Source organism: Sardina pilchardus, chromosome 2 (assembly GCF_963854185.1).
Source record: "Sardina pilchardus chromosome 2, fSarPil1.1, whole genome shotgun sequence".
Taxonomy (NCBI): Eukaryota; Metazoa; Chordata; class Actinopteri; order Clupeiformes; family Clupeidae; genus Sardina; species Sardina pilchardus.
Genome location: NC_084995.1, coordinates 14,520,745 through 14,543,276, shown reverse-complemented (window position 1 = coordinate 14,543,276; position 22,532 = coordinate 14,520,745). Strand labels below are relative to the sequence as shown.

The 22,532-nt window shown below is 40.6% G+C and overlaps 2 protein-coding genes across 4 annotated transcripts; one reads left to right on the top strand and one right to left on the bottom strand.

Annotated features, from left to right (window-relative positions):
* Positions 1-9,001: 9,001 nt before the first annotated feature.
* Positions 9,002-19,317, bottom strand: tmem70 (transmembrane protein 70). 3 transcript variants are annotated; one of them, XM_062519927.1, is made up of 14 exons: positions 18,986-19,317; positions 18,701-18,797; positions 17,275-18,454; positions 16,318-16,401; positions 16,109-16,231; positions 15,561-15,619; positions 14,867-15,482; positions 14,402-14,478; positions 12,478-12,574; positions 11,073-12,233; positions 10,209-10,292; positions 9,997-10,119; positions 9,532-9,667; positions 9,002-9,453 (listed from the first exon to the last, which is right to left on the bottom strand). In XM_062519927.1, exons 1-3 carry the CDS (start codon positions 19,208-19,210, stop codon positions 18,009-18,011), a joined length of 768 nt encoding a protein of 255 aa, XP_062375911.1. In that variant the 5' UTR covers positions 19,211-19,317; the 3' UTR covers positions 9,002-9,453; positions 9,532-9,667; positions 9,997-10,119; positions 10,209-10,292; positions 11,073-12,233; positions 12,478-12,574; positions 14,402-14,478; positions 14,867-15,482; positions 15,561-15,619; positions 16,109-16,231; positions 16,318-16,401; positions 17,275-18,008. The 3 variants fall into 3 exon arrangements, with proteins under 3 accessions (XP_062375911.1, XP_062375905.1, XP_062375918.1); XM_062519921.1 differs by having other exon boundaries at positions 9,532-9,590; XM_062519934.1 differs by lacking the exon at positions 14,867-15,482 and having other exon boundaries at positions 9,532-9,590.
* A 776-nt stretch (positions 19,318-20,093) lies between these two features.
* Positions 20,094-22,509, top strand: mplkip (M-phase specific PLK1 interacting protein). Its single transcript, XM_062519908.1, has 2 exons — positions 20,094-20,589; positions 20,903-22,509. Exons 1-2 carry the CDS (start codon positions 20,188-20,190, stop codon positions 21,095-21,097), a joined length of 597 nt encoding a protein of 198 aa, XP_062375892.1. The 5' UTR covers positions 20,094-20,187; the 3' UTR covers positions 21,098-22,509.
* Positions 22,510-22,532: the final 23 nt, after the last annotated feature.

The window sequence follows — 22,532 nt, the reverse complement described above, 5'->3', positions numbered from 1 at the left end:
GATCCTGTGACCAAAATAGTGAACAACAGCTGCAGCAGGGAGTGTCATATTTGAGAGCAGAGAGTGTAGCTGCTCCTGTCCCCAACACACTTTTACCCCTCCCCAACCCCACCCCACCCTCCCGTGTGCACAGGGCTGCCATAGCTTAATCCCATACAAACATCACAGTGAGCAAAAGAACATCCTCTACTGCACAAAAGTCTGCCCATGGCGTGATTAACACAAATGTATGTTCTCTATACAGATTCTATGAATTGTGTTGAAAAGATGGTTCATTAAGTGTATATAACAAAAGAAAAAAGGAAAAAGATAAACTCATTAATCAATCAAAGGGACATGCAAAGATTAAGTGGAGCCCTTGTGTAAGCAGCCAATCACAGTTTATCACAGCTTTTCAAACAGTTGCTATTTAAGTAAACTCTGTCACTAACCAACCTCTGGTATGATGTAATGGGATATGCACGTGTGAAAGGTACATTGTACAAATGAAGTTCGTGGGACATGGAAAGATAAGCCAACTTCATAGGGCTGATGCAGCTGCACCTCAAAGGGAAAGAGAGGTGAGGACCCAAACACTAACAGAAAGTGTCATTGTAGTTTTCTCTGCAGCCCAACTGTTTTCCATGACAGTGAGCCATCATCTTTAAATATAGAGACAGCTGGAGATCTACAGTGTCATGACTGAATCACACAGGGCTGCTTGGTTGTATCTCCCTTGATAACGGCTCTCTCTTCCTGCTCTGCTCACATTCGTGATGCACATGGCCCTCCCGAAGTGCGCCGTCAGTCACTTCAAATGCCAAGATATCCGATTTCTCTCAAATCTCACAATAAACATGGCATTCATTTTAAAAGGTGCTCTTGAACCAACAGAGAAGGGGTGGGGGTGGGGGGGGGGGAGTAAACTTAGAGGCTGAACAGTTTCAGAAACATTTCTGGGGGAATGGCCAAGGTCAGACAACGCTGGGGACCAGACCATGTGAGGCATGCGAACGCGAGACAGCGACAAACCTCAAACATCTCTGACTACATACACAATCTCGTGTTTCACAGCTCATAGCTTCTTTCATATAAAAGGCCCCTCACAAGAAGAGGGAAGGAATCTAACATTGGGGAAGATACAAGCCACGTTTACGGCACTCCACCACCCCCCCACGCCCCCACGCCCCCACGCCCCCACCCCCTTCCCCATGCATGGCAACAGGACACCTTCCTGCGGACCAAAGAACGGACCCACTCCCTTTATAGAAACTGTTATATCCATTTTCCACTGTTGATGTGTGTAGGACATGTGTGTGGAAGTTCATTTCACTTGCAGCAAGACATGCATGGTATCTTTTATTTTTAATCAATGTTAAAGCCAAGCCACCACATGACTCACTGAGCGGAGGTAAACAATCATAAATACTGGAGCTAGGACACTCCCGTTAGTAAACTCAAAAGGCATCTCACGTCTGTCCAAACTCAGGGACTCATGTTGGCAGAAGCAGACAACAACACAGAGAAGACATGTTCAAGTCCAGTACAAACTCTAATTGAGCAGGATTATCATATGCACACACACATACACTCATACGCATCCATGCATGCATGCATGTATTCACAACACACACACACACACACACACACACACACACACACACACATTCACACGTAACATGCACATGCACATGCACACGCGCGTGCACACACACACACACACACACACACACAGAATAAATGACCACCAGCCCAACACCACCAACCCCCCACCCTGCACCTAAGCTTGTGCATTCACCTTTGGAGTATGTTAGAAGCACACACACAGAAAACACATAGCTTGCATGCATCTTGCACCTACATCTCCCCATTCACCTTTGGAACATGCTAGTGGCTCCTTGATTAACCCCTCAAGCCACTACCCCCCCCCCACCCCCCTCTCTGCCATTAGAGCTAGATTGATAGGCCCCCGGGGTCAGAGCTCAGAGGTGGGCTTGTCCGTGGGCACCTGTTGCCTCTCGTCAGGGAACCCAGCAACACGGTGCCCACTGGTGGATGCCACTCCAGCCCCCAGGGTCTTTCCGCTCCGCGCTCCACCCATGCCCATGGTGTATATATAGCAAGCATGACACTATGGCAAAGGGCTGCCATTACACTGCCCCGGGCGAGTCGGTCCACCTGCCGCGGCTGAGGCCCCTGGTGATTTAAAGAGCACTTTAAAAAACTCCTCAGAGCAAGAGGAAGAACTGCTTCCTGCCACTGCCGGCTTAGAGATCAGGACTTAACAGCAGGAGACGTCTTTATTTCATTTTTTTATATATATATATTTTTTAATGAGGATGAAATAATGACTTGCCATTGTAATCACAAACCAATCTTAAAGGTACAGTCAGTGATTTTATGCAATTTCCAGTCCATAATATTTTTTGTCACATTCAGCATTCATCTACTCTTGACCACTAACTGCCCATTCCATGAGTAGACTACTGGGGGGGGGGGGGGGGGGACACTGGAAACAAACAAATCGGGGGCAGCCTGCCCCCAAACAAAAACACAAGTTTCTCTGGGAACACTGAAGGTAGGGGTGGGCTCCCTCTCTTGCGTGTTTTGTTTGGTCCTTAGTTCAGATATAATGTAGGCCTACGTTAGCCTGACTCTCGCCAGACCCTTGTAGTTCCGCCATGCTCCACCAGAGGCGTTTCGCTGAGCTCCACACAAGGGTCTGGACGCGAGGGCAATCCAAACCCCTGGGCCAGTGCTCAAAAAATAAGCAACCAATCAGGAGCGCCGAAGCGAGTGTTTGATTCAAATAACAATGGCGGCACGCAGCGAGGAGTCTTGTGCTGACATTGATTCTGCTATTTCAACCGTTTTGTCGAATCTATCGAGTATTCATTCTTTAAAAGATTAACAGAGAATAGTTTTGAAGACATTTATTGGTGGCAAGGATGTTTTTACTCTTCTTCCGACCGGGTTTGGCAAGAGCTTGAAGAAGCCTAGCACGTCATTCAAGATAACAGGCAAGTGGTTTATCGAATCACATGCGAGGATGTTTTACAAGGACCCGCCTTCAGAAATACATCTCCTATCTAGAAGTCCCAAATCCTTGTGTGAAGCAGACAGCGAACTACAGGGTCTGGCGAAAGTCAGGTTAGGCCTACGTTGCTTTGGACAAAAGCATTGCTGAGTGCACCTTTAACAACTGTTAGCTAGACTAGTGCACCTTTAGCAACTGTTAGCTAGAATAAATTCTAACCAGCCAACAGCCCAATCCGTACATTTTTGATGGGACACCATACCACCAATACTACTTAATTTATACAGTCAGCTCAACTCATTTTTAAAAGTTTCTCTAAGAATGGTTGGGCGCCACTTTTGTTGACATTTCAAACAAAACAGAAAGCTAGTTCACCCCTCCCTCCCGTTCCATTGAAACTGACATAAATGCGCATCTCATTGGTGATGGGCTGGGACAGTTTGTTTCATGTTCTAGGCTGGATCAGTCTGTGTTTGTTGTTGATGGGGCCGGTTTCCCGAAGCCTTCTTAACGCTACGTAGTTCGTAACCTCTATCTTAAGCTCTACCTTAAGTACCTCACGCATTTCCCGAAACCTTCTTTGCTACGAATGTCTTTCGCACGTCGTTCGTTGGTAAGAGTGGTCTGGAGCACTCTCAGATCTCTCTTAGCTGCACCTTAGCAATGTTTCGACTCGCGACGCTAGTCGCCGCCACTGTACCCTACAGCAATTTCGGTTACGCATGCAACTCATATGATACAAAATCACTATTTTGGTTCGCCAATGATTTTATGTAAGTATGCTAATTTAGAAAATAGTTTATAGAAATGTTTTCATACAAATATGAAACGTGCACGCATTTGAAAATAATTAAAAGCGCTTTATTCTTTGCTTCCCCCCACCTTCCTACAATGTTTAGGCCTAATGTGCTGGTTTGCTGTCATGTTTAATGTTAACCAAAGGCACACAATACTGAATGAGGATGTTGGTCAATCAGCTGTGATTTAAAAAAAAGTCTACATAGCCTATTTCAACTAGAAAAGCACAAACCTCCCCCAAGCAAACACATGTAGCCTACGCCTCCTGCATCCAGACGGTATACGAATCACTCACAAAATTAAATAGTTTCTTCCTTGGGTCATTTCAGATCTTCCCTGGAAATTTAATCGAAATCCATCTTTAACTTTTAGAGTTAGCCTATCTTGCAAACAAACGGACAGACAAACAAACAAACAAACTAGAAAAGCACTCAAACGCTTTCAAACATGAAGCGTTCGAATCTTTTTATCCATGCGGAAAACAAACTAACACACTAACAAACAAACCCAGATGAAAACATAGCCTACTTGGTGGACGTAGATCATTTAATTTCTAGACTACTTTTTTATCATTGTGTGCTAATAAGTTCATCCACGTTGAAGTTGCGTGAATGTTGTGGGGGCGATAGGCTATTATAAGCAGTGTTTTTTGGTGCAAAGAACGCTTTCTTAAGTCTGTCAAGCCTCCGCGTGAAATACAAAATCGATTTCTGAGCAATCGATGTCACCTAATTCAGCACCTTCATGGTGGACAGTGCCTTATACGTCGGACGTAAGGAGCTTTTCGTAAGAAGACTCCTAAGTGATAGTTCGGGAACCACGACTAGAAAGGTAAACAACTTTGGTAAGTTATACCTTTGGAGTCTTCGTAGCTCGCTAAGAGTGAACGTTATCGGGAAACCGGCCCCTGTTTTGTTTTTGGAGCCTGCATGGGCTGTCCAAGACTGTGTTTTTATTTACAGAGTATTCAGGGGACAGGTAGCAAGCGGATCATGAGGTATTTGTTGTATGCGATAAAAAATGTTTTAAAAAACTTAGAACCACGTAACATGACTTAGAGCACCTTTAGTAATGAAATTAACATTACTTCAGAGGAAGCAAACACATTAGAGTGAAAGCATTTCGTAAAACTGTGTTGAAACAGGTTTTGTTCTTCCTAAGAACTCTGTGGTTTGAATGGGACAAAATTCTAACTAACCCCCACGCATGCAACAGTTGCCTTGGATGTTGGTATTTCTGACGGGGGAAAAAACACAAAAGCCTGTTCGCAGGTTTAATCACAGACAACCTATGGTGATGTCAATGTCAGTCCATGCAGACAGTGTGTGGTATGATGGTAATTTTCTCAGTACAACAGTTCTCTGGAAACTCAAGATGAAGGTCACTCAGGAAACAGGCTTTATCATTTTCAGTGATGCGCATCAAGAGAGACAGACAAGCCTCATCCACAGGATTCACTAGGCTAATATCTCTGAAAAAGGGGAATAAAAGGGAAAAGGAGGGGGGGGCTCTTGTTGTAGCACCACCCTTTATTGCTTTATTGTTCTTTAATTTACCCCCCCCCCCCCCCCCCCTTCTTATTTCTTATTATCATTGATATGAAACAATATTTTTTTTTTTGCATTGTGACACTAACACCAAAAAGTATTAGCCTAGTAGTAAACCAGACCCTGGAATCTTTGAGATTAAGGGTCTGGCCACGAATTATGAGAATGGCCTTACTCGAGGGGCGGCACCATGCATCTCATTGCAATTACACAACCAATGTTTACTCTGACTGATTATGGACTCCACTTCAACGCAATTGGATAACACTACGACCAAAAACGAAGGCTGTAGTGCTGTCGTCATCAGTTTAGCTCGTTAGCACTCCTTTTTTGGTTTCCCCCGATTCCTGCGGTAAAAGTAAGATGCCTCATTGCTCATTGCCAGAGTATCTTGAGAACACAATTCAAATTGTGCTCTCACGAGAACTCTGGATTTCCAGGGTAAAAAAAGTATATTCTTATTGTGTATTTTTCATTGGCTATGGCTCCTAACTGTCAAAAAACTGATGCATAAGATAGATAGATAGATAGATAGATATAAAAAGATAGATAGATAGATAGATAGATAGTAGGCTGCATCTGTAAATCATTATTATTGTATGGATTTGAGTTGTATCGGTCTATAACACCACTATACAAGCCATTGGGAAACTACATATTGTTATATTTAAATATTTAATTCACCTGGATTAACACATAACACATGTTTGTACATGTAGGCCTGTGTGTGTCTGCCCATGGGACCTGCACTAAAACACTGTGCTATAGGCTATAATACCTTTTGCACCCATTTTTTGTTGCCCTCCCAAAGTAAGCCAAAGGCCCACCCACAGATCACATCCTGGTAACCACCTGCCCAGCATAATCTGCATTCTTAACAATGCAAGAGGGGTTTTTTTTCATATCATCATAGTTCTAGCCAGATAGAATAACTTGAAAAGGAGAACATGCGTAATATTAGACATCATTAAGAAGAAAAGATATCTAGACATATCACTCCACCTGCTTGTGACTATCTGTATATGGGACATGGAGTGTATTGCATGCCTTTAAACCCACTGGAGGCAATAAAACCACTGGAAAAATATGGGCAAATATGTGACAAAATTCTCTCTCTCTTTCTCTTTCTCTCTCTCAATCTCTCTCTCTCTCTCTCTCTCTCTCTCTCTCTCTCTCTCACACACACACACACTTCTAATACTGTTACTCCCAGGTCGTGTTCAGAATGGAGACAATCCCTCAGAAAGCAGAGACCTTGGTTCCCATGGCTGACATGGAGAGCTGGCTTATGGTTTCAAAGAGCAGCATCTTTCCCTGGCCTGTTTAAGCACAGAAATCAGATACGTTGCCAGTTCCTCAATGAATGACAATGCTCAGCAGCTGATGATGTGCTTGGCCTGTGAGTCAGAGCCAAGATCCTAAATGCTACACTGGCACAGAGGATAGAAGACTGCTCCTTCCTATTGAGTACACTTATACATGAAGAGTTGACTGCTCCCTCCTATTGAGTAGACTTATACAGAAGAGTTATCTGCTACCTCCTATTGAATACACTTATACAGAAGAGTTGACTGCTCCCTCCTATTGAATACACCAGAGTAGAGAGCTCCTTCCTATTGAGTAGACTTATACAGAAGAGTTGACTGCTCCCTCCTATTGATAACACTTACAGAAGACTTGACTGCTCCCTCCTATTGAGTACACCGGAGTAGAGGGCTGCTCCCTCCTATTGAGTAGTCTTATACAGAAGACTTGACTGCTCCCTCCTATTGAGTACACCGGAGTAGAGGGCTGCTCCCTCCTATTGAGTACACTTATACAGAAAAGTTATATTATGCTACCTCCTATTGAATACGCTGGCCCACAGGAGTAGAGGGCTGCTCTTTCCTGACTTGTAGCACAAAAGGCTCTCTGGGAGTTTTTGTCTCCTGTGGAGTCAGGTGTGTTTGAACCTTACCTGCCACTAATCTGAATGTTATTCCTACTTAGCGTCTGCACGGTGCACCTGAATCAGCGCAGTACGATCAAGAAGGAACTATAGACACTAACCACATTCAGATTACAGTAGTGGCAGGTTCAAACACACCTGGCTCCACGGGAAACAAACAAGCTCACCGAGAGCCTTTCATGTAAATAGTCCATTGGGTTAATGCACTCTCTCTTCCCCACCACGGCTCACACACTGTCTGGTAAGGACATTCCCATGAACACATTAGGATGGATGGTTACAGGCAATAATACATTCCATTCATGATTCTTAGACTTGTCTTTCTGTAACCAATCACAGTGTTTGGACCTAAAAATAAGACCTAATATTTTAAGATGACTGGGTATTAGTCAGATGGCAAAGGAATCCATTCATTCTTAAGTAAGATAAGGCAAAAAGCCACATGGCTTGTTGGGATGAGTCAATAATGTGGCAGGAAAGCTCAGTTTATTTCCTGAGTCTCTCTGTAGCTTGCTGTAGAGCAGCCTCTAGTGGTGGAGTATAGACTGGTGTATTATCTAGTCCAGAAAAAGATTTCCCACACATACACACAGGCAGTGGTTCCATGTTGGTGGAATGGGTTGCCCAGTGCTCTTCGTTCTAATAGTAGTTTTGAGTCCTTCAAGAGGAGTCTTAAAGCATCTATTCAATATGCACTTAGTCTATTAGTGTTTCTTATGATTAAGGTTTGTATGTTATAGCGTTGCTTTGTTTCCATTATAGGCCATAATTAAATTTGTTTGACATTGTTTTTATTATTGCTTATTATTCTAGTTATTGTTATATAATTGATTGAATTACTTTATTGTTTATGTACTATTGTCCCATTTAGTCATTGTTTTATTTTCATTAGTTTTGCTTATATTGACACTGTTTATTGTTTATGTTGCTATTCTCTTTAGTCGACACTATAGTCTGATCAACTGCTAAATTTAATTATTGTGTTGTTTTGTTTGTATGTCGCTTTGGACAAAAGCGTCTGCTAAGCAACATAACCGTAACCGTAAGTTTGTATACTCTCACACACATTACGCTATTGCAATACCATACTCACAGCTCTCCCCTCCAAGGCCCTGGACAGGCTGCAATATGTACAGAACTCCGCTGCAGGGTCTTAGCAGGCACTGAGCTCTGGCAGCACCCATTCAATGACATAGAAAGGGTTACATTTTCCCAATTTGAATGCATGAAATACTGTCACTAAAATACTGGACATTTACTGACATCTGATGCATTTGATATGAGCTACCCCTACAAGATAAAAAAAAAAACTTTAACCGACAGGTCTGAGCCCTTGACTGCTGGACTACTTGCAAATAGCAACACAGAACAGTATCCATTATGGATAATGAGATTGCTGATTGAATAATTGTACAAAGGAGATTCACACAAGTAAGTGTTCAGAGATTCAGACTTGTGAATTTAGTGTGCGAAGCAAATTAATGAATCAATCTCATTTTTGACAGAAGTCGCTAGTTTTGTTTTACAAAAGGGTGTGAAATGTGCAAACCAATGACAACATGTGATTACATTTGCAGAAAGAAGGTGTTAATGAACCAAGTGGATGTAAGCAGGTCAAAGCAAACAAGAATTATTTGTGAAGGAAAATAAATCAGATCACGTAAGTAGCTATCTAACATACAAAGACAGAACTCAGCAAGAAATCTCTTTATTTATTTTCTTGATTTCTTGACTTGTGTGGATAGAGGGAAAAGTAAAGTCCAGTTTAGTTTTGTGAAGCACAGCAGTAACACAGCTGACCAATAAAAAAGATAATTGCTTATGACTCATATTCCTCATTCTCCTTGTCACGTCTGTGAAAACAGTCAATGAAGCCCATTAAATCTAGACCTACATGATGTTGAGTTTTAATGTCTAGGTCTTTGGCGCCTCACTGTGTTTAGAAAATAACATTTAAAAAGATAGTCAACAAATGAGGATTCGGTGTACTCCATTTCTTTTTTAGCCTGTGATGGATGTTGGTGAATAGAGATGGTACGAGGGCTGTAGACTATTTATTATTATTATCATTTTATTTCTAATGTCACATTGAGCACGAGACAAGTTTCTGGACAAAGTATCTTTGCAACAGCCAAGTAGGTTCCCTATAGGGTGAAAAAGACAACAGTCAAAACTTCTGTAATCTGCTTATTATATTTTGGCATATTTTACAGGATACTTACTGGAGGTGGGTGTTGATGGAATGATCTGGTGTATAAAGGAATTGTGTCATGGAAAGACTCTGGGAGGATATAAGGAACCATTAAAAAGATTCCATTAGATGTGACTTTGATTTTCTCATTGCAAATGAGGTAGCACCTGTTACAACAACAACATTATGTCAGTTTTTGTTTCATCATGCATCCTGTTCATATACTCTTAAAAGGGGCTCTTGGGGTGCTGCATAGAATTGTGCAGGCTTTAAATAGGGGTTCCTTTGATGAACGCTTCAAAATGGTTTAAAGAACTATTAGGGGTGCCATGAAGCATGCGATTTTGGATATGGAACCTTTTTTCTAAAAGTGTAGAACTGCTAGCGGATTGCATTTCGGCTGAACACATCACACATATCCTACTTACATTGCTGCATTAGGAAAGTATACTGTAGACATATAAGAGCTGATTGTGTGTAAATGAATGACGCTTACCCCCTTTGACGAGCTGGCATATTCTGAAGTATTCACAAGAATCCGTCCTGTGATGGACCTCAAACCACTTTACACCTTTAAACCACACAGACACAGTCCCTCCAATAGAGCTTATTGGTCTCACTGCAAAGAGCAAGAGGAGTTTAAACATAGCTGTCAATTGGGACATGTGTGAACTCAAAGTGAGTGTATGTGGGGGGGATTAATCTCACTTAAGATTCCCGAGTATGTGAGGAAATATTCGCTCTCTCCTAATAAACACGGTGACAAACTCACAGAAGCGTCCATGAGCTCTCCTGTAGATCAAGGACAGGAAAAAAACAATAATTGTGATGTATTTCATTTTCCGTCACTGAAACATATGAGGACACATTAGCTGCACTAGAATATAGACTCCAGCCGGTCCAAAATGCTGCTGCCACATTGTGAACTGGATCTAAGAAACGTGCCACATGCAGTGCTGTGGAATACATTAATTTCAAAATTCTGCTTTTTGTCTACAAAGCTTTACATGGCGTAGCACCTCAATATCTCTGTGATCTTTAAATCATTACTGTCCTCTTATACCTCAATCTTCCCAGTGTCTTCTTTGTGTTCCTTCAGCTTTCCTTAAATCTAAAGGTGACATTTTTCTATGCTCCCAAGCTCTGGAATAGCCTTCTTGATGATGACAAATCCTGCCCCACTATCTTTCAATCCAACCTAAATATCTTCCCCATTATAGCTTTTAACACTCTCCTGACCCCTTCAGTTCTTCCCTCAAATGTTTCTTTTATGTTCATTAATGTTATTTCAAGGGCCATTTGTTGTTTTAAATTCTACATATTTTACTTTCTTAATTTATCTATTTTATGTAATGCACTTTGGTGCAATGTTGTTGCTTTTAAATGTGCTATAAATAAATTGACTTGACTAAGTAAATGTAATTGCTCAGGTTCTTGTCTGCCTTTTTCAGTAATGCATTTAATGAAAGTATTTGCCATTTTATTTTAAAATACATTTTTTACCCAAAGACAAAGGTCTAACATATTCAGGCAAAGCTACACTGCCAAGCAATAACCAGATAATTAACTTACCCTCATAGGTATACCAGGCTGTGACAGAGTCTGAAGAGCATAACAAGTTCTTTCCAAAAACATATGCGATACATGAGACCAAGATGGCCAATTTTCGTAACATACTGTGAACAAATTTTCTGCAGTGCGATCCCAGACATCAACCAGACCTATGACTGAAAAGACCCATTGTTACATATATATTTCACCCAAAAGGGAAGTGTGGGTATTTTTCACAGAGGAAGTCAGAGGGTATACTTCCACTATGAAATGTGCATGTTTCCCCCCCCTGTGACATGCAAACCTCACGCAGATACAACTAAACCATATTAACAATAACCTGATAAACAATTTTATTTTATATGCTTCCCAGAAGTACAATATAGGCAGTATAAGCTAACTTAGCCAACTCTTTAAAAAAAAATGTGATTAAAAGCATCCTCAAAACAATATTTCGGCTATGGTATTTATACCAATTTTCTGGTTTCTGGAAACAGACTACATCCTGTCTTTAAGTACCATTGATTGGTGGAGAAAAGAGAGTCCATTGATTATCTTTAATGAAGGCTGTGCCAAATGCAGAGTTACACTGTTAAAGTGCAGAAAAAGTACAGCTCTTTAGCCTCCACTATACAGTCCTTCTTGTAGTCATGAATTACCCATATTGTCTTCACATCAACTTTAACGTGCAACTTCATCCTGAGGGGGACACAAGTTGTAGTCTTGAACATTTGGCCTATTTTTCATCTGTTTTTTCAAGGTCATCCGCCTCAAATGTGAAGGGTTTGTCATAGCCCATCAGGTGGACGTAATCATGCGGCAAAGCGAAGGCATCAGGGTTCACTAGCATGGAGTGGTTCTTCGCATAGAAAGTGGTGAACATTTTGCTGATTTCCGGTATCTTCACATCACTCTGATGAAACACAGTCTTTTTCTCTGCTAGTATAACATTGTATGTGACGGCTGTATACGTGTCTGTTTCCTCAGCGTGATACAGGCGCACCACGTATCCTTTTGTGAAGGTGTGAAGGAGAAAAGGGGTGATGAAGGTGAAAAAAACGATGACTGCACAGAATGCCACCTGTAATGGCAAACTCTGACCACCAATGCCGTTCTGCATCATGACATATGGCATGGCACAGATGCTGAACATGCTGCAGGAGTAGGAAAAAAACTTCACACCTGTCAACAGAGAAATGCATATGAAACAACAAAAAAATAGGCACTGCTGATAAATATTAAAAGCCTTCACTCAAAAATGGCTATAGGCCTACTTGCATTATGTACAAAATACATATGACCGAAGGTGCTCTATAGATTCTTCTGACTAAACTGAGAGTATGACTTTTCTATTTCCCAAAACTAAAAGTTGTTACAGACACATGGACATTTCATGAGTGGCATAATAATGTAGGCTAATACCAACCAAGGACAGACTTGGCAAGCTCCCCTGAGTAGATAAGTTTTCCATCTTCAGAAGGTCTTGCAGCAGATGCATACCTCACTGTGCTTTGTTGTGATATCTAATAAAAAAAAAACAACAAAGGGTAGCAGAACAAAACTTGTAACATCAACTTCACACTGAAAACAAGGAGACTGGCCACTGTTTAATTTAACTTCAGCCAGCCTCGCAGCGGCAAAGCTAGTGCCTATTGAGTAGTCTTATACAGAAGAGTTGACTGCTCCCTCCTATTGATAACACTTACAGAAGACTTGACTGCTCCCTCCTATTGAGTACACCGGAGTAGAGGGCTGCTCCCTCCTATTGAGTACACTTATACAGAAAAGTTATATTATGCTACCTCCTATTGAATACGCTGGCCCACAGGAGTAGAGGGCTGCTCTTTCCTGACTTGTAGCACAAAAGGCTCTCTGGGAGTTTTTGTCTCCTGTGGAGTCAGGTGTGTTTGAACCTGCCACTAATCTGAATGTAATTACTTAGCGTCTGCACGGTGCACCTGAATCAGCGCAGTACGATCAAGAAGGAACTATAGACACTAACTACATCCAGATTACAGTAGTGGCAGGTTCAAACACACCTGGCTCCACGGGAAACAAACAAGCTCACCGAGAGCCTTTCATGTAAGTCCATTGGGTTAATGCTCTCTCTCTTCCACACCACGGCTCACACACTCTCTGGTAAGGACATTCCCATGAACACATTAGGGTGGATGGTTACAGGCAATAATACATTCCATTCATGATTCTCAGACTTGTCTTTCTGTAACCAATCACAGTGTTTGGACCTAAAAATAAGACCTAATATTTTAAGATGACTGGGTATTAGTCAGATGGCAAAGGAATCCATTCATTCTTCAGTAAGATAAGGCAAAAAGCCACATGGCTTGTTGGGATGAGTCAATAATGTGTCAGGAAAGCTCAGTGCATTTTCTGAGTCTCTCTGTAGCTTGCTGTAGAGCAGCCTCTAGTGGTGGAGTATAGCCTGGTGTATTATCTAGTCCAGAAAAAGATTTCCCACACATACACACAGGCAGTACACGCAAGTTTCCACACAGCTTGTTGTTCAGGCCATGGTTCTCACCAAGCTGGACTATTGTAATTCACTGTTAGCTGGCCTACCTGCTTATGTATGAAGATCGCTACAACTATTTCAGAATGCTACAGCACATCTAGTCTTCAATCAGCCAAAGAGGACACAGTTACTCTCCACTGGCTCCCTATAGTGGCCAGAATTCAAATCTATAGTTCAGCCAATAGGACACTGACTGGATCTGCTCCCTCCTATTTGAATTCAATGGTCAAGGTTTATATTCCCAACCGCCCACTACGGTCTTCTGACGAGTCTGCTGTGTCGACCACCTATAAACGCTGGGTCAACTTAAGGATTTTTTTCATCAGTGGTTCAATGGTGGTGGAATTGGTTGCCCAGTGCTCTTCGTTCTAATAGTAGTTTTGAGTCTTTCAGGAGGAGTCTTAAAGCATCTATTCAATATGCACTTAGTCTATTAGTGTTTCTTATGATTAAGGTTTGTATGTTATAGCGTTGCTTTGTTTCCATTAGGCCATAATTAAATTTGTTTGACATTGTTTTTATTATTGCTTATTATTCCATAGTTATTGTTATATAATTGATTTAATTACTTTATTGTTTATGTACTATTCTCCCATTTAGTCATTGCTTTATTTTCAGTAGTTTTGCTTATATTGACACCGTTTATTGTTTATGTTGCTATTCTTTAGTCGACATAGTCTGATCAACTGCTAAATTTAATTATTGTGTTGTTTTGTTTGTATGTCGCTTTGGACAAAAGCGTCTGCTAAGCAACATAACCGTAACCGTAAGTTTGTATACTCTCACACACATTACGCTATTGCAATACCATACTCACAGCTCTCCCCTCCAAGGCCCTGGACAGGCTGCAATATGTACAGAACTCCGCTGCAGGGTCTTAGCAGGCACTGAGCTCTGGCAGCACCCATTCAATGACATAGAAAGGGTTACATTTTCCCAATTTGAATGCATGAAATACTGTCACTAAAATACTGGACATTTACTGACATCTGATGCATTTGATATGAGCTAACCCTACAAGATAAAAAAAACTTTAACCGACAGATCTGAGTGCTGGACTACTTGCAAATAGCAACACAGAACAGTATCCCTTATGGATAATGAGATTGCTGATTGAATAATTGTACAAAGGAGATTCCCACAATTAAGTGTACAGAGATTCAGACTTGTGAATTTAGTGTGCGAAGCAAATTCATTAATCAATCTCATTTTTGACAGAAGTCGCTAGTTTTGCTTTACAAAAGGGTGTGAAATGTGCAAACCAATGAAAACATGTGATTACATTTGCACAAAGAAGGTGTTAATGAACCAAGTGGATCCCAGTTTCTGTAAGCAGGTCAAAGCAAACAAGAAAAACTGTAATTATTTGTGAAGGAAAATAAATCAGATCACGTACAGTAAGCAGCTATCTAACATACAAAGACAGAACTCAAGAAATCTCTTTATCTAGTTTTCTTGATTTCTTGACTTGTGGATAGAGGGAAAATAAAGTCCAGTTTAGTTTTGTTAAGCACAGCAGTAACACAGCTGACCAATAAAAAAAACAATTGCTTATGACTCATATTATTCCTCATTCTCCTTGTCACGTCTGTGAAAACAGTCAATGAAGCCCTTTATCATATCAAATCTAGGCCTACATGATGTTGAGGTTTAATGTCTTTGACGCCACACTGTGTTTAGAAAATAACATTAAAAAGATGGTCAACAAATGAGGATTTTAAAGGCGGTGTTAATTAATCCATTTCTTTTTTAGCCTGTGATGGATGATGGTGAATAGAGATGGTACAAGGGCTGTAGACTATTTATTATTAGTATTATCATCATTTTATTTCTAATGTCACATTGAGCTGGAGAAAAGGTTCTGGACAAAGTAGCTTTGCAACAGCCAAGTAGGTTCCCTATAGGGTGAAAAAGACAACAGTCAAAACTTCTGTAATCTACTTATTATATTTTGGCATATTTTACAGGATACTTACTGGAGGTGGGTGTTGATGGAATGATCTGGTGTATAAGGGAATTGTGTCATGGAAAGACTCTGGGGGGATATAAGGAACCATTAAAAAGACATTATTCATGGCAAAACGTTCATTTAGATAACAACTGCATCTTTACAATATCTAGTTGATTAGAATTCGATTCCATTAGATGTGACTTTGATTTTCTCATTGCAAATGAGGTAGCGCCTGTTACAACAACAACATTATGTTAGTTTTTGTTTCATCATGCATCCTGTTCATATACTCTTAAAAGGGGCTCTTGGGGTACTGTATAGGCTTTAAAATAGGGGTTCCTTTGATGAACGCTTCAAAATGGTTTAAGGAACCGTTAGGGATGCCATATTATGAAGCATGCGATTTTGGATATGGAACCTTTTTTCTAAGAGTGTAGAAGGCCAACTGCTAGCAGATTGCATTTCGGCTGATCACATCACACATATCCTACTTACATTGCTGCATTATGAAAGTATACTGTAGACATAAAGAGCTGTGATTGTGTGTAGAAAGTGTAAATGAATGACGCTTACCCCCTTTGACGAGCTGGCATATTCTGAAGTATTCACAAGACTCTGTCCTGTGATGGACCTCAAACCACTTTACACCTTTAAACCACACAGACATACTCCCTCCAATAGAGCTTATTGGTCTCACTGCAAAGAGTTTAAACATAGCTGTCAATTGGGACATTGTGTGAACTCAAAGTGAGTGTATTTATAGTGGGGGAGATTAATCTCACTTAAGATTCCCGAGTATGTGAAGAAATATTCACTCTCTCCTAATAAGCACGGTGACAAACTCATAGAAGCGTCCATGAACTCTCCTGTAGATCAAGGGCAGGAAAAAAAATCAATAATTGTGATGTATTTCATTTTCCGTCACTGAAACATATGAGGACACATTAGCTGCAATATAGACTCCAGCCGGTCCAAAATGCTGCTGCCACATTGTGAACTGGATCTAAGAAAAGTGCCACATGCAGTGCTGTGGAATACATTCATTTTAAAATTCTGCTTTTTGTCTACAAAGCTTTACATGGCGTAGCACCTCAATATCTCTTTTAAATCTCTCTTTTAAATCTCTTTTGATCTTTTAAATCATTACTGTCCTCTTAGACCTCAATCTTCCCAGTGTCTTCTTTGTGTTCCTTCAGCTTTCCTTAAATCTAAAGATGACATTTTTCTATGCTCCCAAGCTCTGGAATAGCCTTCTTGATGATGACAATTCCTGCCCCACTATCTTTCAATCCAACCTAAATATCTTCCCCATTATAGTTTTTAACACTCTCCTGACCCCTTCAATTCTTCCCCCAAATGTTTCTTTTATGTTCATTAATGTTATTTCAAGGGCCATTTGTTTATATAATTTTATATATATTTGTTTATATAATATATAATTTATCTATTTTATGTAATGCACTTTGGTGCAATGTTGTTGCTTTTAAATGTGCTATAAATAAATTAACTTGACTCATTGCTCAGGTTCTTGTCTGCCTTTTTCAGTAATGCATTTAATTAAAGTATTTGCCATTTTATTTTAAACTACATTTTTGCCCACCCCTGTGTACTAAATTTGTGATCCTGAAAAACAATTCATCTTGGTATACTTCATACAATATTTCGTCAACCCAAAGACAAAGGTCTAACATATTCAGGCAAAGCTACACTGCCAAGCAATAATCAGATAATTAACTTACCCTCATAGGTATACCAGGCTGTGACAGAGTCTGAAGAGCATAACAAGTTCTTTCCAAAAACATATGCGATACATGAGACCAAGATGGCCAATTTTCGTAACATACTGTGAACAAATTTTCTGCAGTGCTTTGGATCCCAGACATCAACCAGACCTATGACTGAAAAGACCCATTGTTACATATATATTTCACCCAAAAGGGAAGTGTGGGTATTTTTCACAGAGGAAGTCAGAGGGTATACTTCCGCTATGAAATGTGCATGTTTTTCCCCCCCTGTGACATGCAAACCTCACGCAGATACAACTAAACCATATTAACAATAAGCTAATAAACAATTTTATTTGATATGCTTCCCAGAAGTACAATATAGGCAGTATAAGCTAACTTCATAGCCAACTCTTTAAAAAAAAAAAAAAAAAGTGATTAAAAGCATCCTCAAAACAATATGTCGGCTATGGTATTTATACCAATTTTCTGGTTTCTGGAAACAGACTACATCCTGCCTTTAAGTACCAATATTTGATTGGTGGAGAAAAGAGAGTCCATTGATAAATTTTAATGAAGGCTGTGCCAAATGCAGAGTTACACTGTGAAAGTGCAGAAAAAGTACAGCTCTTTAGCCTCCACTATACAGTCCTTCTTGTAGTCATGAATTACCCATATTGTCTTCACATCAACTTTAACGTGCAACTTCATCCTGAGGGGGACACAAGTTGTAGTCTTGAACATTTGGCCTATTTTTCATCTGTTTTTTCAAGGTCATCCGCCTCAAATGTGAAGGGTTTGTCATAGCCCATCAGGTGGACGTAATCATGCGGCAAAGCGAAGGCATCAGGGTTCACTAGCATGGAGTGGTTCTTCGCATAGAAAGTGGTGAACATTTTGCTGATTTCCGGTATCTTCACATCACTCTGATGAAACACAGTCTTTTTCTCTGCTAGTATAACATTGTATGTGACGGCTGTATATGTGTCTGCTTCCTCAGCATGATACAGGCGCACAACGTATCCTTTTGTGAAGGTGTGAAGGAGAAAAGGGGTGATGAAGGTGAAAAAACCGATGACTGCACAGAATGCCACCTGTAAGGGCAAACTCTGACCACCAATGCCGTTCTGCATCATGACATATGGCATGGCACAGATGCTGAACATGCTGCAGGAGTAGGAAAAAAACTTCACACCTGTCAACAGAGAAATGCATATGAAACAACAACAAAATAGGCACTGCTGATAAATATTACAAGCCTTCACTCAAAAATGGCTATAGGCCTACTTGCATTATGTACAATATACATATGACCGAAGGTGCTCTATATATTACTCTGACTAAACTGAGAGTATGACTTTTCTATTTCCCAAAACTAAAAGTTATGTTACAGACACATGGACATTTCATGAGTGGCATAATAATGTAGGCTAATACCAACCAAGGACAGACTTGGCAAGCTCCCCTGAGTAGATAAGTTTTCCATCTTCAGAAGGTCTTGCAGCAGATGCATACCTCACTGTGCTTTGTTGTGATATCTAATAAAAAAGAAAATACAACAAAGGGTAGCAGAACAAAACTTGTAACATCAACTTCACACCTGTTCTGAAAACAAGGAGACTGGCCACTGTTTAATTTAACTTCAGCCAGCCTCGCAGCGGCAAAGCTAGTGCCAATGCGAGTTAACACAAAATAGCAGTCAAGGCTGTGGAGGCTATCCTCCTACCTTATATCTTTCTGTACTTGTAATCGACCTTTGTAGGCCTTCGGTCAGAGGCAGGCGTTGATGTGCATGATTCCTTGAAACGGTAACGAACATGCGCTTGAACGCTGCAGAGGTAGCTCGATTCCATACATTCTGATTGACCCGCGCACAGACATAATTGGGAAGCAAGTGTGATTGATATGGCTTAAAGCTACGTAGCCCACACATCAAACGTACGTGGTACATTCTAAATATATTTATACACTGTATTTTGCGTGTTCTCTATGTGCAAGGTAGGCTAGCTCTCAGACACTGAGCCCTTTCACAGAGCTGTATTCCTTCGTCAATGACATATTTCGTTCTGCTGTAACAAACACTGCCACCTACTGTATTGGATGTATAAAGAATCCCATGTAGTTAGTCAAAGATGAACTGACTGCAATTTGGTTTTTAAAATGTTTTAGTTTTACCCATTTTTCGTCACTGGTTTGAACTGGATATTGGGACTTTATTCGTTCACCACATTCTGCATCGAGCCATTTAAATGTGTGAATTTAGTCTATGGGCGCTTGGATGCAAAATAACTTAAACGTTTCACAAAGTCGTTAACCGTCGATAGGGCGATATATAAGAAGGCCGAAAGGAAACTGGGATTGATAAATTCACAGCGATACTCGCCCAACCAAAGGTCCATCCATTGCATCTTTACAGCTGAACTTTCCAATTCACTTAAAACAGCTCATATTCAGCCAGGCATTGGCTACAAATGTAGCCTATAGTGTCAATCAATCATCCATATGCTTTCTTCTTCTTTATTATTTTTTTTCATAATGTTGTCCTTGTCCTTAATACATTTTACGCCTCGACGAGTTCAGGCTATGTCTATGCACCAGATGTTCATGATCTTCTTCATCTACTTCATTGCAGGAAGATGGGAAAATATTTGGCAAGATTTAGGGAAATGATGACACTATATAATAAAAATGTTAGTCTAGTGAAGTGTTTTCAATCAATTACATTGTGATCAGTATCAGTCATGTTGCAATATGAGTAGGTCTCCGCCAGGACGGTAGATGGCGGACAAACTGACACCCTCTCACTCGCTAACGTCCCCTCTCTGCCGAACGCTTCCGGTTCCGATTTAGCGCTGCTCAAAACGGCTGCGTCTGTAAACACGTAAAATCACTTCAGAGAGAGTTTGCTCCGAGTCCTTGTCCGCTAATATGCAGAGACCACATTTCCGACACCCAGCAAATTCAGCTGGAACACCTCCGAGGCCAGGAGGATTCAGGAGTCCGCAGCCAGGTTTCATAGGTGGACAAGGTGGACACATGGGTGGACAAGGTGGCATGGGTTCTCCGCCATGGGCGTTTGCAGGTGGCCCACCGTCGCCATTTGGACCGCGATTTGGACAATATTGTGGTTCTCCAAATACTCCTCAGAGAGATTTTAGAGGTAGTAATGATAGTTTTAACCGCAGTGGTGGTAGTGGTGGCAAAACAAGGCCATATGGCGCTTCTCCAGGCCAGCATACACCGCGTAGACAGTATGAGAACCATCGCGGTTTTTCTCCCAGGCAACACTCGCCGTTTCAGTCGCCGAGTCCAAGGCACAGCGGATATCAGGTATTACATGTTTGGTCGTATCAAATAATGCTTAGTGTATAACATACGCTAGTTAATAACGTCGAAACATTCATTACCTTCCCGCCAAACGTGCTAGTAAGGTAACACTCGCTAAATAAGTCACATACAAGTGCAATCATATCGTTGGACGTTTGGATGGATTACATGGTTATGTGTGATGAATAGAATTAACGAGAATTGCGGTCTATTCTGTTGTCACTTCGAGTGTCTTGACCAACACGTTGCTGTAAGGGCAAACTGCTTTGTTGTGGTTAAAATGCTAACGTCTTGCATGATTGGTTCTCTCCCGAAGGGCTCACCTCGGAATTCTACACCGTTCAGGTCACCACATGGCAGGGAAAGGGTGGCAGATAATGTGGAAAAGTATTACAGACCGTCAATGCTACAAGACCCTTGGGCTAAACTTCAGCCAGTGTCCGTATCAGATGTGCAGCAAAAATGCGGTACACCGAAAGTAACAGGCAGGCCAGGCAGATACTACAACTAGAACTTTATGGACTTCAAGCATCGGTGATATGACCTGACCGATTCTTTTTTTACATTGGATGACAACCATGTGGCCTGATGATCGTGTTCTCTTTGTCAGAATTGAGATTGAGAACATGCAGCGGCTTACATGTTTGATGCTTTGGACATAACAGAGGACTTGATGTCAAGATTTCACCAGCGTCACGGGAAGTTGACTTGTTATTACCCAGACCCAGCACTGCCTTCTGGTGTTTGATTGATACTAGGGAACTTTTGATTTGACAGTGGTTCAGCCGTTGATAGTTGGACTCGCAGGTTGTGTCTCGTATGCAAGTCAAATTTCATTTCCCGTATCTCATGAGTTGTAGGCCTATCTTTAATTTTTATTCACGGATCTGTTTTTTTTGTTTTGTTTTACATAGATACATTTTATGCATACAAGTAGATGTATGGAGTTGGAATATGGATGAACCAACAAATTGAGAAAAATGTTGCATTACCAGCAAGACCACTTTGTGTTGAACAAAGTTTTTTATAGATAAATATATTTTTAAGTCCTTTAATATACGATTCCATATGCAATACAATTGATTCAACTCAGGACTTTCTAATGTCAGGTCTTGAAAATATTTTCAAGCTCGGTTGTACTTGTGTAGTCACTGTTTATTGTTAGTTTGTATTAGTGAAAGGTCCTTCTGTTGGGTATATGAGGAAAGCAAAATCCGAAATGTCATGTATCTTGGCCTGAACTCGGGGATTGTATTGTGACACCAGTTTTTAAACTCCATTGTACTTTATGTATATAAATACATACAATCCAGATTCTTCTTTTTCATACTGCATTGGTGTATGTAGGCTAGTTGTTACATTGCCTTGACATAATATCTGTCATTAAGTGGCTTTTAAACAGGAACTGAACCGTGGAAAGGACTCTGAGGAGATGGTATTGCAATTTAACTTCAGTTGGAGTAGGCTTTGTTCATGTTTCGTGTATGTATATTCAACTATTTATCAGGAAAATTGAATCTGGGATTCTCACACTTTCATATTTATTTGAAAACATGATTAACAAAAAGTATGAATGGTGTTTGGACTTGGAACCTGATTTTTTTTGGCTCTTTGCTCTGAATAATTAATCACCGAAACACATCAACTGACAGAACAATTCTCATCACGATTACACAACAACCGACGGTAAAGGGAGCACCAAAAATAATCTCGTCTTTACATTATAAATACAGGTTCTTTTTTGTCTGTCTTTAGATAGCATTGCACAGTATTTCAAAAACACATTCAAAGACTTGTTTCTTTTTTTTTTTATTACAACTTAAGTCCTTTTTAATATTTTTTTCTCTTAATGTCAGTTTGCTCAAAGCACAGCGATTAGAATGTGGTCACCAGGAGCTTCAGCTATGTAGTCGATTGCAGCTTCATGGCACCTGACTTGCTCTGAT